Source organism: Emiliania huxleyi, assembly GCF_000372725.1.
Source record: "Emiliania huxleyi CCMP1516 unplaced genomic scaffold EMIHUscaffold_1, whole genome shotgun sequence".
NCBI classification, from domain to species: domain Eukaryota; phylum Haptophyta; order Isochrysidales; family Noelaerhabdaceae; genus Emiliania; species Emiliania huxleyi.
In genome coordinates, this window is record NW_005202428.1 from 556,484 (window position 1) to 571,506 (window position 15,023).

The 15,023-nt window shown below is 66.5% G+C and overlaps 5 protein-coding genes across 5 annotated transcripts in view; 3 read left to right on the forward strand and 2 right to left on the reverse strand.

Moving 5' to 3' along the window:
* Nucleotides 1-362, forward strand: part of EMIHUDRAFT_193914 (hypothetical protein) — a gene marked incomplete at both ends in the record, with an annotated part of 2,839 nt that extends 2,477 nt beyond the window's left edge. Inside the window, 2 exons of the mRNA XM_005793931.1 lie at nt 53-218; nt 294-362. Coding sequence (XP_005793988.1) covers nt 53-218; nt 294-362 — 235 coding nt within the window. The remainder of the gene's footprint in view (nt 1-52; nt 219-293) is intronic.
* A 2,867-nt stretch (nt 363-3,229) lies between these two features.
* Nucleotides 3,230-3,979, forward strand: EMIHUDRAFT_94825 (hypothetical protein; the record flags this gene model as incomplete). Its single annotated transcript, XM_005793932.1, has 1 exon — nt 3,230-3,979. The coding sequence occupies one exon, from the start codon at nt 3,230-3,232 to the stop codon at nt 3,977-3,979; it is 750 nt and encodes a 249-aa protein (XP_005793989.1).
* Nucleotides 3,980-5,334: 1,355 nt separating this feature from the next.
* On the reverse strand, nt 5,335-6,502 carry EMIHUDRAFT_349113 (hypothetical protein). The gene is made up of 3 exons (XM_005793933.1): nt 6,119-6,502; nt 5,907-6,050; nt 5,335-5,803 (listed from the first exon to the last, which is right to left on the reverse strand). The coding sequence occupies exons 1-3, from the start codon at nt 6,425-6,427 to the stop codon at nt 5,495-5,497; spliced, it is 762 nt and encodes a 253-aa protein (XP_005793990.1). The 5' UTR covers nt 6,428-6,502; the 3' UTR covers nt 5,335-5,494.
* A 2,090-nt stretch (nt 6,503-8,592) lies between these two features.
* EMIHUDRAFT_193920 (hypothetical protein) lies at nt 8,593-10,518 on the reverse strand (the record flags this gene model as incomplete). The annotated part of the gene is made up of 5 exons (XM_005793934.1): nt 8,593-8,607; nt 8,673-9,052; nt 9,090-10,163; nt 10,264-10,426; nt 10,504-10,518. 5 exons carry the CDS (start codon nt 10,516-10,518, stop codon nt 8,593-8,595), a joined length of 1,647 nt encoding a protein of 548 aa, XP_005793991.1.
* Nucleotides 10,519-12,813: 2,295 nt separating this feature from the next.
* EMIHUDRAFT_61151 (Lipoate-protein ligase A) lies at nt 12,814-13,855 on the forward strand (the record flags this gene model as incomplete). The annotated part of the gene is made up of 3 exons (XM_005793935.1): nt 12,814-13,114; nt 13,217-13,265; nt 13,387-13,855. The coding sequence occupies 3 exons, from the start codon at nt 12,814-12,816 to the stop codon at nt 13,853-13,855; spliced, it is 819 nt and encodes a 272-aa protein (XP_005793992.1).
* Between the last annotated feature and the right edge of the window lie 1,168 nt (nt 13,856-15,023).

Genomic DNA, 15,023 nt, shown 5'->3' on the forward strand with positions numbered 1-15,023 from the left:
CGCCCCCCCCCCCCCCCCCCTTCGCCCTGACGTGGGCGTGTTGACGACGCAGGGCCCCGTCTGCGATCGGCGATCCCGTCTCGGTGGCGTGGGGCGGCACCGCCGGCGGCACCGCCTCTTCTCCACAGCCCGCGCCGCCGCAGCCAGCCTCTCTGCGGCCAGGGGAGGGGCGGGACGCGCCGAGCGGCCGCCCGATGACCCTCGCGGGCCCGGCGGAGGTGGCGGCCGCCGCAGACCGCCCTGCCCGCGTCGGCGCAAGCCCTCCCGCGGCCCGCGGCGCTCTGCCGCTCGAGGTGCTGGCGACGTGGGAGGAGGTGTGCGGCGCCGCCCTGCCGGCACCCCCGGGGGAGGGGCGGGTCTAGCCGCGCGGGGGCGGGGGCAGGGCGTGCGCGCGAAACGGGTCAGTGGATCGTCGTCCCGACGATTGGCGCCTCGCGGGCAGTCTCATGTGTGTGCGCAAGGATCGATCTCGCCTAGCTTTGTTGTGAGGCTGAGAGCGAAGTGGCAAAACATAGAGAGCAGGGGAGAGAGGTGTGTGGTGTTCTCGACGCGTCCGACCACACAAAGGTCAAAGCCGGACACCGGCGGCACCGTACGCGGAGAGCTCTCGCCTCTCCGACGATCAGCAAGCTCGCCACCTCTCGTCGTGCACCCGCCACGCCCCTGCCTCGCGACGCGACCGCGCGACGGCCGACACTGCCGACGCGCACGCGGCACGCCCCACGCGCGACGCGGCGGCGCACTCGGCGGCATCGCCCTCTTCTATCATGCGCCAGCTCAACCTCAAGGGGGTCACGCGAAGGGAGGCGCTGTTAGTTAGCGGCGGAGGAGGTGGAGCGTGGAGGCGGCCGCGCGGGCGGCGGAGAAGGCGGTGCGGGCGGTGGAGGGGGGGAAGGGCGGCGGCCGCGGGCGGCAGTCCCGTGAGGCACGCCGGCGGAAGGGTTCGTTCACTCGCGCCGTGGCGGCTGGTGCCTGGTCCCGTCTCCCAAGTGTGCGAGATCGCCCCCGGCCCCGCCGGCGCCGCCCGCCCGGCGTGGAGCTCCGGAGAGACAAGACCGCCGCCCCCGAGTGCCGAGAGTGCCGCCGCTGAGCGCCGCCGTCGTCGCTGGCGACGTCGATGACGAGCTTCGGCTCCGGCTCCGGTCAAAGCCGGCGGGCAGCTCGTCGGGCAGCTCGTGAGCAGCACGACCGTGACCGAGGCGTGCGCGTACCAGAGGTCCTAATGCACGGAATGTAAAGCCAACGTGCCGCGAGAGCGGTGCATGCTGTGGCGCTATCAGGGGAAGGGGGTGGGGTCGGCGTGAGCTCACCATCGTGTTCTCCAGCATGCGACCGAAGGCGGCCTTCTGCTCCCCAGAGCGGCTCTGCTCGTACGCGCGCCGCTCGGCGACCAGCCTCTCGCCGTCCGCCATGCTGCGCAGCGTCTCCTCGCTCATCGCGTACATCGCGCGCCAAAGCCTCGTGTGAGTGCCGCTCGGCGACGATCCGCTCGCGGTCCACGGATGCAAAGCCGGTGGTGAGCGCGGTGGTGACTACGGTGGCCGCGGCGTGGGTGACGGTGGTGACGCGTGGGTGGCCATCCTCGCCGCTGCCACACTAGCCGTCGCCACCCCCGCGCCGTCGCCCTCGCCGCCGCCGTCACCACCGCCTTGCTTGCCCCCGTCGCCCTCGCCGACTACTTGATTGCCACCCACGCCACGCCACCCCTCGCCCTCGCTGCCGCCTGCGCCGCCATTACCCACGCCATTGACATGCTGTCACCGGCGCCCCCACACTGCTGCCACCCACGCTACCGCCCTCCTCGCCGTCGCCCTCGCCGTCGACTTGCTCGCCACACCCACGCCGCCACGACACCCACGCCATTGCTGCCGCCCACGCTGCCATCACCCATACCGTTGCTGTCGCCGTTGCGTATCGCCCACACACGCCGCTGCCCACCCAATCGCTCTATTGCCACCCACACCGCTGCCATCCTTGCCATTGCCCACGCCAATCAATCGCCACCCACGCCGTCGACGCCCTCGGCCGCCCAGCCTCCGGGGCACCGCCGCCGCCTGCCCCTCTCCGCCACCCACGCCCCCCACGCCCCACCGCCCGCCCCCCACCCCCCCCCCACCCCTCGCCGCCGCCGCCGCCGCCTCCACCCACGTCACCCACACGCCCTTGCCCCCGCCCATTGCCCCCGCCCACACAACCCCTAGCCGCCCTCGCCACGTCGTTGCCCACGCCGCCGCCCCCTCAGCCCTTACAGGCGCCCTCGCCGTTCGACCTCGCCGTGGCGTTACCCACGCCGCCGCCCAACTCACCGCCACCGCCCTTGCCGCTGCCACACCTGGCCCACATACCGCCGGCGCCCTTGATTAGGCACCGCCGCCGCCCTCGCCACCGTTGCCCACAACCGGTTCCACGCCGCCGCCCACGCGCTACGCCGACACCGCCGCCGGCGCCGCCTGTGCCAATGCCACCGCTGCCCTCCCCACACGAGCACCCACCTCGCCGGCTCGCCGCCACCCATGCTGTCGCCGCCCTCACCCCTCTGCCGACCGCGCTACAACTGACACTAGCATCTGGCTTGGGGGTACTCCATGGCTTCACCCGTCCTGCGCCGTGTCTCATTGTGGCTCAGCGGCGCTGTCTCAGAAGCAAAGCGAGACGAGTCGCTTGGCGCAGCAACTATGCCGTTGTGCGACGGTGTATCATTCACTTTATGCCACCGTTGCATATCCTGCGACGGTGTATCATTCACTTTATGCCACCGTTGCATATCCGGATACATTGTGTCTCCGGCTTACGCGTCCCACCTTGTTTTTGATCTGCGATGCGCGCAGGCGACGGCGGACGAGCGTCAGCATAAGATGGGATGAGCGGGGCGCGGGTTGCGCTGCAGCGCATGGCCGGGCACGCTCGCGCAAGCGACAACACGCGCCCAAGGCGGGCAGGTGCACCTGGTGCTGGACGGGGGGCGCTTGCGTTTCTCTCGATTTCTCGCTTTCGGCCGCTCCCCAGTCACTCCCGGCCGGGGTGGGGCGCGCGCGGGGGGCGGCGGGTGTGCGGCGAGTGTGCGGGATGTCTGTGGGCCCGAGAGCGATATGCCATGTCCGCCTTCGAGTTTCATCATCGAAGGCAAAGCTCAAAAGAAAAACAGGTACTCGAGTACGATCAGGGTGCAGCACCCTGCTTGCCGACGCGAGTCGCTCGCTCTCTCCCGCTAAAGCCGCTCATCTCCATCATGGCCCTCGTCAGACTTGGCACGCTGCGCGCCTCTGCGCCGCTCGCGTCGCGCCTGCTGTGCACGGCGGCGCCGAGAAAGATCGCAGTCGTGCTCGCCGGCAACGGCGTGTACGACGGCTCCGAGATCACCGAGTCCGTCGCCACCCTCGTACACGTCTCAGCGGCGGGCTTCGCTCCGGCATGCTTCGCGCCGGACATCGTGCAGCACCACGTCGTCGACCACACGAAGGGGGAGGAGGACTCAGCGCCGAGGAACGTCCTCGTCGAGTCCGCGCGCATCGCGCGTGGGCAGATCGCGCCGCTCACCTCCCTCGACCCGACGGAATATGCGGCGCTCATCGTGCCAGGCGGATTCGGCGCGGCCAAGAACCTGTGTAACCACGCGACGGTGGCGCAGGGCGACGCGGCGCTGATGGCGGTCGAGCCGTCGCTCGAGACCGCGATCCGCGCCTTCCACGCCGCCAAGAAGCCGATCGGCCTCTGCTGCATCGCTCCCGTGATCGCGGCGCATCTGCTCAAATGTGAGGTTACGGTCGGACAGGCGGAGGGCGAGCAATGGCCGTACGGCGGCACGGCGGGCGCGATCGAGAATTACGGTGGCGTTCATCGCCCGACCGACTGGAGCGGTGTTTGCGTCGACGACGCCAACAATGTGGTCTCGTCGGCGGCGTATATGTACGATGGCAAGCCGCACGAGATCTTTGAGTCTGTGGGCGCGATGGTGGCGGCCGTCTGCGAGCGCGCCTGATCGTCGTGTCTTTCGATCTGTCGACGCACTGATCTCTGATATGTGGCCATGTTTGATTGAGTGACGGATAAAGTCGTGTGAAAGAGCTGTGAAAGCGAAAGTAGCGAAATTAATTGCCCGCCGCAGGCGAAGAAAATTTCAGGGTTTTTGGTCCCCTACGCCAAAGAAATCGAAGATTTCGGCGGGCGCCCGACGCGCGGTATGGAGCACGCGCGCTGCCCGGCATGCCTGCAGCATCCAAACGAGACGCACGGCGTCGCTCAGCCGTGTCCACGCGGCTTCGTTCCTGTCCTAACCGGCGCCATCTGGGCGGCTGCTGCGGAGCTGCTGCCGGCGGTGCGGCAACTGGCCGACAGATACAACGCTCAGGGCACCCGCCGGCAATTCACTGGAAAGGAATGAAGGCGCCGCTGTCGGCGATTCACCGCCGTTCGTTCCCGTCTCTCAAGCTGGCTACACCGTCCATGGACGAGGGAGACGTCGCCTCCTCTTTCGTCCCGGGCACTGTTCGCGCCGGAAGGCACCGTACACTGCGAAGTACATTGGCCTTCATCCCTCCTACCGCCGGCCGGGAGTGCAGCCTTCGCCATCGCTGAGTGAGATTATCCTCGACTTTGGCACCTGCGAAGTAATGAACAACATGCAGTACGTCATGTGCAATGGCGCTATGACAGCCCTGCGATGGGCGTCCTCGACGCAGACGAGGCGGAGCTCATCTGCGCGGCGCAGATCGCCGACTTTCTCTCTCTCCCTGCGCGAGTGACTGCGCCACCGTGGATGAGGCATATGGGCTGAGCAGGGGAGATGGTAGAGGAGGTTGACTGAGGGCGCGAGGCCGCCAATCGTCACAGTCTGCTGCTGACTGTCGGTCGCTGACTGGTTGCGCATCGCGCTGGCCGCGCAGCGGCCTTTAGAAAATTTTGGCCGCAGGCCTAGGTTTTGAAAGATCAAGAGAATAAGCGCGGGTGAGGCTTTGAGAAGCTGCCGTTTGCGGCTTCCTAAGTCAACTTTTCGAGAGGAACGTTTTGGCTAAGCTAGAACTTCTCCAAAATCGCGCGATCATCGAGTTTTGAGTCAATAATTATGAAAGGAAAGGGAGAGGGAGAGTTCTAGCTTAGCCGATCGATTCAGCGTGCTCTGAAACGCCCAAAACCGTCGAGTCTTTCGCCGTGGTCCAAATAGAGAGCTTAATATTTTGATTTTCTTGGCCACGGCCACGATTACCCGTCACTCGCTCGTTTATTTTTTGTCGGAGTCTGTGGAGACTGGAGTGTGTGTGTGGTGTATCGCGTGTGGTGAAAACAAGAAGGAGGACGAAAACGCCATGGTGAACAGGTGAACGCGGCCGCGCGCGCGAGCCTTCAAAGTTCACAATAAACAAATAACAAAATCCAGCCTCCCCCAGCCCCTGCAGGATCTCGCACGCCGCCCGGCAAGCGGAATGCAGACGGACCTTCATGTTACACTCCCCGCACGCCGCAGACGGGGCGCACTGTGGCCGCGAGATCACAGCCACTACTTCTTCACGCGTATGCCCGGCACGTTTGGCTCCAGCATCGGCTTTGTCCCAATGTCCACCGGCTTGGGCCTCGCCTGCAGAAACTCCGCCACGCGCGGCGTCGCCTCGACCGCCGCCATGAAGGTGCGCACCTCCGGGTAAGCGTCGAGCGCGGCGGGCTCGAGCAGCCGTGCGTTGTCGAGGTTGTGGTAGAGCATAAAATCGCACCAGCGCGGCGCCGCGCCGCAGGAGAAGGGGCCCTCGCTCTCGCGCAGCTGCCTCGCCAGCCGCGCAAGCTTGGCCGGGAAGCTGTCGAAGAACGCCGCCTATGAATGAAAACGCACACCTATGTAAGCCATCGGTTGCTAAGCAGTGGAAGTCCTCGAAGCAGGCCGCCTTCTTCGCGTCAAAGGCCTCGCCGCGAAACACATTCACGATCGGGTTGACGGCGTCGAGCTCGCGCGCCGCCTCGAAGATCATGTCGCACCTCGCAGCCTCAAGCGGTTCGGCCGGCACGAGCGCAGGCACGAGCGCGGCGCAGTAGCGGATGATCGCGCCAGCCTGGGCCAGCTCCTGCGGCGCGGAGACGCGTCGTGTGTGGGAGGCTTCGTGGCGGTCGGCGTGCGTGCGAGGCCGTCTGCCTTGCCGTCGACCAGGAGCAGCGGCAGCTGACCGAACGGCGTCTTGTCCTTGGCGTCCTTCCAAGGCACGCCGTAGGCCTGCTGGGGAGATGCGTCTTCGTACGCGACGCCGCCGAACTCGAGAATCATCCTCGCGGGCTCCGCCAGCGCCCGGACCGGGAAGTAGATCATCGTGAGCTGTGGTGCTGCCGCGCTCTCGCAGACGCTGGCGGGCTGCGAGAGTCCTCGCCGAGCGGCCTCACCAGCAAATGTGCCTGCCGCCACGAGTAGAGACGGGCGGGCGAGCCGGTGTACCGACTTGAGGAGCATTTGAGCCGAGCGGTCGCCGAGCGATTGATGCCAGCTGCGTGGCGGGCGGCAGCGGCGGTGGCGGCGGTGGTGGCGGCGGTAGCACGGCCGCGCGGGTTTTCTTTTCAGGGCGCACTCCCCCCACCACGGTAGCGCGCCCAACACAAGAGTGACGGAGATGCTTGCCACGAGCACCGTGACGCCCGACCCTGTGAGCACCGTGGGCGTATACGGCTGCATACGGTGAGATGATGCACAGCATGGCCAGACGAGGGAAGCAAGGCTCGCCAGCTGTATGTTAGTGAGGCATATGGATGTGATCAACATGTGTGCGTCACAGGTACCGCAGCAGCGCATGTAGCCATCGAAGACAGCGCAAACAGGTCTTTTTGCGCCACGCACCCGATGGCCGTGCTGGTCCAACTGCGTGCACAGGAATGCTATCAGCGCGTCTCCGCCATAACTGGATTTTTAGCAATACCAAACAACTCTAACACTCACACGCTCTCTAACTGGACATGGCAATGAAGCAGCTGAGACGTGATAACACCGGTGCTGGGCCAAGGAGGTGCCGCTCACCGCAAAACATCAACAACGCGACCGTACATACGAGTAGCCAACGACAGGGTGATTGAGTCTTACGGGGGTGCTATATCACTTGTGTCGAACCCCACTGGGAGACCTCTGATTCGGGCGTGTAGCTCTGCTGTAGCGCTCCCACAGTAAGATACTACCAAATCCCACCAAATCCCACTGCCCACTAGGTGTGCGGGCGCGTCGGGAGGCGCGGTAGTGCGGGATTTGGTAGGGGAGTGCCACCAACGCATATCGATCGCGAGTCAAACAGGAGCCGCCGCAGCGTAGGAGGGACCTGGACAACACAGTTTACAGGAAGACCCTCCACCCCCCCTCACTCTCTACGGGACCCTCCGACCCTCACCCCTGTGGAGCCCCAAGCAAGTCAAAGAAAGAAAGAAAGAAAACAGACAACCCAAGGGAGGGATTGGAGGACGGCACGCCGCCACCACACAGGGATTTTTAAGGAGAGGTGTGTGGTGCCAAGCAAGTCACCACCACTGTGCACTGTCCGACGTCATCTTTTCCCAGTGAGGTTCGACACAAGTGCTACATATATGTTTCCTAAAAACTGTCTGTAAATAAGGCCAGTCTACCTATGACTCGCGCACGTCGGCATCACCCCCGCGCTGGCTGCTTTTCTCTTCATAGGGCGCGGTCGTTTTGCTCCAATAGCGTTTTGCTCCAATATTTGCTCCAATAGGGGCAAAGCAGGGCACCCGCAGCGTGAGAACCCTAATCAACTTCGTCGCAGGCGTCATGATGCTCGCGCCGGCATTCGCTCTCGTGCTTGGATTCGCCACGACCCCGGAGCCTGGCTCGGACCTGTTCGCTGGGTACGCCATCTACGACCGCTTCACGGACAGCATTCCCGCAGACTGCGTGTATGAGGCGGTCACTGACATGGGTACGCAGGTGCCCGATTACTGCTGCACGGACGCTCCCTCCCCAGCGGTCGGCGCCCTCCCGTTCAGCCCGGCAGAGAACGGAATCCCTGGGGACGACTATTCGGACTACACATGCGCGCCATTGGCCGTTTTCCCAGACCCGGCACCCTACATTCGCAGCTACTTGGGATGCGTGGACTCTTCGGTCCAGTTTGGCGAGCTTTGTGTCCCTGCGGATCTGGAGTTTGGAACGACCTACCCCATGACCACTGACATGGCGGCCACGAAGTACACGAACGACGTCGACTCGGCCGCGACGTGCGGCTGCCAGGCCGTGTACTCGGGCCCAGGCTGCTACTCGGCTGCGCAGCCCTTCCTGCTCCTCGCCGACGGTTCGGCCGAAGTTTACTTCGCTCACATCTCTGGAACTTGCTGAAGTGCACAGGAAACGAGAACAAGCACGCCCTTCTCCACGGCATCCATTGCTAGGAGCTCGCTGTCACCTACGTAGTACGACCACCGACGAGCGTGCCCTTCGCGGGAGACGGGGGATGGGGGGGGGGCGAGGGGGGAACAAGGGAGGGGTGCGGGGTGCGAGGTGGTGGCGCAGACGCTGTGCGTGACCCGTTCAGAGCATGTGTGACCCCCCCGTTTCACGTGACGTGTCATCCGTTTTAGTAACCCGTCCATAAACATCTCCGCAGTCGCCCCTCAACACATCTCTCACGCTGCCGACGCCTCCCCACGCGCAGCGGCCGCGGGCGGCGACGGGATCGGGTAGCGTCCATCGCCTTCTCGAGCACCTCGCAGTGCGCCGCGTTCCATCCGTCCTCGACGCGCAGGTCGGTCGCGTTGAGGACGATCTGCCGCTGCGTCGCCGCGTCGTACGCCGGCCACGACGGCAGCGACGGCAGCGTCGCCTCCACCGTGCCGCGGCTCCTGCCGCCGCCGCGGCTGGTGGCATTGGGCGGCAGCGGGTTGGGGTCGGCGCTCGCGGCGAAGTTTGTCCAGTAGCGCACGATCGCGTCGGAGAGCGCGGCGAGCTGCGGCGTGGCGCGCGCCTCGTCCGCCGCGAAGACAAACGGCAGCTCGGCCGAGTGCGCGACGCCCACGTACGGGTTGGTGCCGGCGTACGCCGCGTAGTCGAACCGGTACGGTAGACGTACGCGTCCGCCGCGGCGCGCTTGGCGCCACAGAACATCTGCAGCCCTTGGCGCCACAGAACATCTGCAGCCCCGCCGCGAGGGCGCGCGCCGCCCACCACGGCGACTGCGACGACGCGACGTCGAGGTACGCCCTGCGCGCCTGCGCGGCGTGGACCGCGTCGAAGACGCCGAAGCGGATCCACTGCGTCCAGAACGAGCCGTCCACCCAGCGGTCGTAGCCCTGCGTGGAGAGCGTGTGCGCCACGTTGTCGCCGCAGCACTCGCGCAGCCCCGAGTCGTCCGCCTTCGGCTTGTTGGGGAAGAGGCAGCTGCCGAGCAGCAGCGGCACGTCGGCCACCTCCACCACCGGCGGCGCAGCCACCACGGCCGCCGCCCTGGCCGCGGCACGAGCCCCACCCGCCTCCTCCACCACGACGCTCGCGTCCTCATCCTCGTCATCGTTCGCCTCGTCGTCGAGGGCGTCGAGGGCGTCGGCGGCCACCGCCTCGGCCGAGCGGTTGGCGTCGATGGCAAAGTACGGCGCCACCGGCAGCGCGACGCCGTCCACCACCGGCGCCCACTGCAGACCAAACCACGAGGGCGGCACCGCCCGGGTCGCCGCGGCCTGCACGTCCTTCCACGGCTTGGCGAGCAGGCACGCGACCGGGTCGCTCTTCAGGTCGCAGCCGAGCTCGGTCGCGAGGTAATCGTACTGCCCCTGCCCGATGGCGCGCGGCATCGCGTTCCAGCGCGAGAAGGCGCCCGACTCGGCGATCGCGCGGTCGAACAGGCCGCGGCTGTCCGGCTGCACGTAGTGGTTGGCGATGCTGCCCGCGCCCGCGCTCTGCCCGAAGATCGTGACGGACCCAACGTCGCCGCCGAAGACCGCCGCGTTGGCACGCACCCACTTGATCGCCGCGCGCTGGTCCTGAATCCCGTAGTTGCCCGTCGAGCGGTCTGGGTCGCGGGCCCGCATTGCTGTGCCGCCCAGGAAGCCGAAGGCACCGAGCCGATAGTCGAGGGTGACGACGACGACGGGGTTGCCGAGCGCAGCCGCGCGCTCGGCCATCGACGCGCCGTCGTAGTTGGACGCACAGCCGATGACGTACGCTCCCCCGCGCGGATGATCGCGCCAGCCTGGGCCAGCTCCTGCGGCGCGGATACGCGTCGTGTGTGGGAGGCTTCGTGGCGGTCGGCGTGCGTGCGAGGCCGTCTGCCTTGCCGTCGACCAGGAGCAGCGGCAGCTGACCGAACGGCGTCTTGTCCTTGGCGTCCTTCCAAGGCACGCCGTAGGCCTGCTGGGGAGATGCGTCTTCGTACGCGACGCCGCCGAACTCGAGAATCATCCTCGCGGGCTCCGCCAGCGCCCGGACCGGGAAGTAGATCATCGTGAGCTGTGGTGCTGCCGCGCTCTCGCAGACGCTGGCGGGCTGCGAGAGTCCTCGCCGAGCGGCCTCACGAGTAGAGACGGGCGGGCGAGCCGGTGTACCGACTTGAGGAGCATTTGAGCCGAACGGTTCGCCGAGCGATGGATCCCCAGCTGCGTGGCGGGCGGCAGCGGCGGTGGCGGCGGTGGTGGCGGCGGTAGCACCGGGTGGGGTGAGCTCGCGTTTTTCTTTTCAGGGCGAATCGACCGACCACGTGAGCGTCCGGCCCGCCACCTTGACGCCGTAATCTCCTTGACACAGACAGGGACGGCCGTACTTTGCGCGTGCGCGCGGCCTGGCATGCGCGCGATGACCTCGCCCGAGCAACCAGCCGACAGTGGGCCTGCCCAGCCTTCTTCTGAGCCATCCCCAGAGACTCCCTCCGCTGCCGTCGGCCCCGCAGTCCCGGCCGACATGCCCGCCGCAGGGCCTGCGCACACGCCACAAACGCCAGTTCAACAAGCCGCAGGTTTGGCAGCTCTGGGCGGGAGTCAGCCGGGCTCGCTGCCAGCTCCCACCACGAACTTGCCACCACCGTCAGCCCCTGCCGCTCTCTCCGCCAGCACCATCGCTCCCGGCGCCTCCAACCCATCCTTCAACCAATGCAGCGACAACCACACGAGCTCCATCCTGCATCCTGCTGCTGATGCACCAACCACCACCGCCCTTGCTGTCAACTGCTCATCTCCTACTGCTGGACACGCTACTCCATTCCTTTGCGAGCCACCTCCTCGTGCCGCAGCGCCTGAACCGTCCACGTCCACTGAATGCTCCTCGCAGTCCAACCTGCAGACGCAGTTGCCACCTGATTGGCGCCATCTGGCTGCCTCTTCAACTCTCAACCCTGGAGCTGCGCCATTCCAGCCGACCTTCCCTCAGAGCCCCCAACACCGACCCCGCGGCCCCAACTTCACCGCCGGCTGCCCACTCTGGTGTACCAACTGCGTGCAACGCTTCTCTTCCAGAGCACAACTTTGGGATCATCTCAAACACTGCCGGCCAACAGCCACACGCCCCCTCGCTACCACTTTGAAGCGGAAACGAGACAACCCCCCTCCCGCCCTGGGACCTGCACCACTGCCCGTTCTCACCTATGCAGACGCTGCCACCGCTCCCCCCGCCAAACGCCACCAATCCATCCACAACAGCGCCAGTGGAACCACAATCCCCACGATCGCCCTCCCTGATGGCACAATTTACTATGATACCCGACCCCCTTCCCACACTCCTGCCATGGAATATGCTGCCAACCTCCGCCGTGCAGACACGATCCAGCAGTTTGGCTGCCACCACCTCACCAAATAACCCCCCCCCCCCTCCTTGCGAGCACGAACCATCCCCCACCATCTCCTCCTCATGCCCCACTTTTGCCCCTGCCCTCCCTTGCGCCCCTCACCCAACAACCACCCAATCCCCACACACATCAACATTTAGCGGCCCGTGCACTGTGATGTGAGGCTTCACTGTACAATTAATAATAAGCCGGATAAGGCTTCGGCCACCGAGGCTTCGGCCACCGAGGCTTCGGCCAACGAGGCTTCGGCCAACGATATTATTACTGCTCCAGGCTCCCCCCCCCCCCCCGGCCCCCGCCCCCCCGCCCCCCCACCCCCGCCCCCGCATTGGCACTTGCACTCGCACTCGCACTCGCACTGGCACTCGCGCTCTGCCCCCCCCCCCCTGCCCGCGCCCCTTCTCCCCTCACCCTCCGCCCTCCCTTCCCCGCGGCCCGACCCGTCCTTTAAGGCTTTGGCCACTGAGGCTTCGGCCACCGAGGCTTCGGCCAACGAGGCTTCGGCCAACGAAACAAAAAAAAAATCCTCGCCCTCCGCCCGCCCTTGCCTCCGCCCAGCCCTCCGCTCTCCGCTCTCGCCCTCCGCCCTTGCCCTGGCTGGCCTGGGTGGCATCTCCTCATCATCACGCGCCAAGTGGGAGGGAAGTGGACGGGGCCCTGAGCCGACCTAGCCCTAAACGGAATGGGGCGCCCAACACGGTGCCGGATTACTGTGCCTTCCCCGGGTGCAGCCTTTCGGCTCGTGAAGGGTCGGTGCGTGTCGTGACCCCCTGGAACACCCGTACTCTCCCGCGCCATCTCCGTCGCCCTGTTCGGCTGCGGCCTTACCACCAAGATCGGGAGGCGGCCAGGGCTCATAGACTCGGTCGAGAGACCCCAGATTGGCATCCATGCCTCTCTGGACAGGGTGGCCCGCCACAACGACCCCTGGAATTGCGACTCGCCGCTTTCCTCCCGCTGTGATTCTGTGTGAGCTCTGTGTCTTGATTTGCCAACAATATACCTACATCTCCTTGAGAGAACCCCAGAAAAGAAAAATTGGCGGCGCGCCCAACACAGCGCCGCGCCGAGCAATAAAATGGCCTCCCCGACTCGCGCTCTGTGGCTGCGGCTGCGCAACATGCCCGTCCTCCGTATGCTGCAGCTCGAGGAGGCCATCTTTCGCACCGACACGCGCAGCTGGTTCATCACCAACACCTGGGATGCGCCGCCCACCAGCGCCGGCCCGGAGCGCGACGCTGCGCACGCCGCGGCTCAGTCGGTTGTGCTGGGCATCTCTGGCAAGCCAGCCGAGATGCTCAACACCGAGGAGGTGCTGAAGGCCGGCGTGCCGGTCATCAAGCGCTTCTCCGGCGGCGGCACAATTATCTCTGACGCCGGTGGAACGCTCAAACACGTAGCCCTCACCTCTCGCGCCAACACCGCCGCTGCCCGTGCCGCTCGCGGCGTTGCCCACCCCGCTGCGCCCCCTGCCGCACCAGACACGCTCTTCGCGACCTTCATCTGCGCCGCCGACGACGAGCCTCAGGCGTCACCCCACCAAGACACTTCCTAGACGCTTCCTAGACGCTTCCCAGGCTAGACACGACGAGCCTCAGGCGTCGCCCGACCCGTCGGGGCATGTCCAGGACGCGTCCGTGACATGTCCGAGACACGTCCCGCAGGTGCCCCCCTACCCGGACCCGATCCTAGACTGGACGTCCTCCGTGTACGACGCCGCACTGCGCGGCTGCGGCGCGACCAACTTTGCGGTGCGCGCAAACGACTACTGCTTCGCGACCGAGGAGGGCGACTTCAAGTTTGGCGGCAACGCGCAGTCCATCTCGGGCAAGCGCTGGCTGCACCACACCTCCCTGCTCTGGGACTATGAGCCAGCGAGGATGGGTCTGCTGCGGATGCCTAAGCGCCAGCCCGCTTACCGCGCGCAGCGGTCGCACGGCTCATTTGTGCGCGGCCTCTCGCAGACGCTGCCCTCGCGGGACGCGTTTTGCGCCTCCCTCGCCGCCGCCGCGGGCGCGACGTGGGAGCTGACGCCGGTGGAGCTAGAGGAGGCGCAGGCGGCGCTCAGCTTGCCGCACAGACAAGTGACGAGGCTACTTAGACCGGAGGAGGTGTGTTGAGGGGAGCCGGGTCCAGAAAAGGGGCGTGTGCCAGGGCAACGGCCCTTGCGTCAGCGGCGCCGCGACGTTGGTGTCGAGTGCCGCCGCGGGCGCGCATTGCGGGTGCCGCATGTGTCCGCGCGAATTTCGTCAGTCGCCTCGCCCGAGAGGAGGGTGTGCGGGTGCATGCCCGGGCCGTGAGGGCTGGCTGAAGGGCCGCGTCGGGCGGCCGCCCGCATGCGACTTTGAGAGAAGCGGCCTCGTTCACGACTCTCAAGAACGACGCTGAAGGGACGTCCGAAATTCGGCGCACAATGCTCATTCCGACGCCCGCCACATGACGCCCACCGCAGCCGCGTTGGTCGGCGCGCGCCGCCGCCGACCATCACCACCGACCAACGGCTCGCACGGCCGTGCGGTGAGCAAAAATTTGGGTCGCTGCGCGCCTGCCAGATGCTCTGCGACGTCTGGACGCTCGCCAGAAACGCCAGGAAGCTTGCCTTCCACCCCTGGGCCCGAGGGCGAACGGCAGTGGTCGGCAGCCTCTGCGACGCTCCGATCGGCTCCTCGACCTCATCGCTTGCGACGAGCCAGCATGGCTCGTCGCTCGACGGCAGCCTGCTCAGTATGCTCTTGGCATTCTGTACAGCCTCGCCAGGCTCTCTGAGACGGCCTGCAGGGCCGGCGCGGACCGCCTCGGGCGCGATGGCCCTCCTCAGTACCTACCTCTTTGATGCCTGTCGGCTCTCCAATCTCGTCGCCGGCGGCAGGCCCGCATGGCGCGCTGCTCGATGGCAGCCTGCTCAGTACGCCTTGGACAGTGACTTCTGCCTCGCTGCTCTTACTGCAGCCGCCTCCGGGACCGGCGCCGGCCGCCACGCCTCGCCAGTGCTGTCTACGCCTGCGACACGCGTGTCGGCTCGCCGCCCGCGTCGCCCGCGGCGGGCCCGCATGGCTCGCCGCTCGTCGGGAGCGTTCCCAGCAGGCTGTGCAGGGCAATCTGCCTCACTCAGGGCGCCGCCGCCGCTGCGCGGGGCCGCCACCGGCGCCGCTGCCGTGAACACTGCCGCCGTGTACGTCACCATCGCCTCTCTTCGTCGCCGATCTCGCCGACGCCGCTCGCCGCTCGCCGCCGCCCTGCCCTGCCCTGCCCTCGCACAAACAACGAACACACACACACACACACACA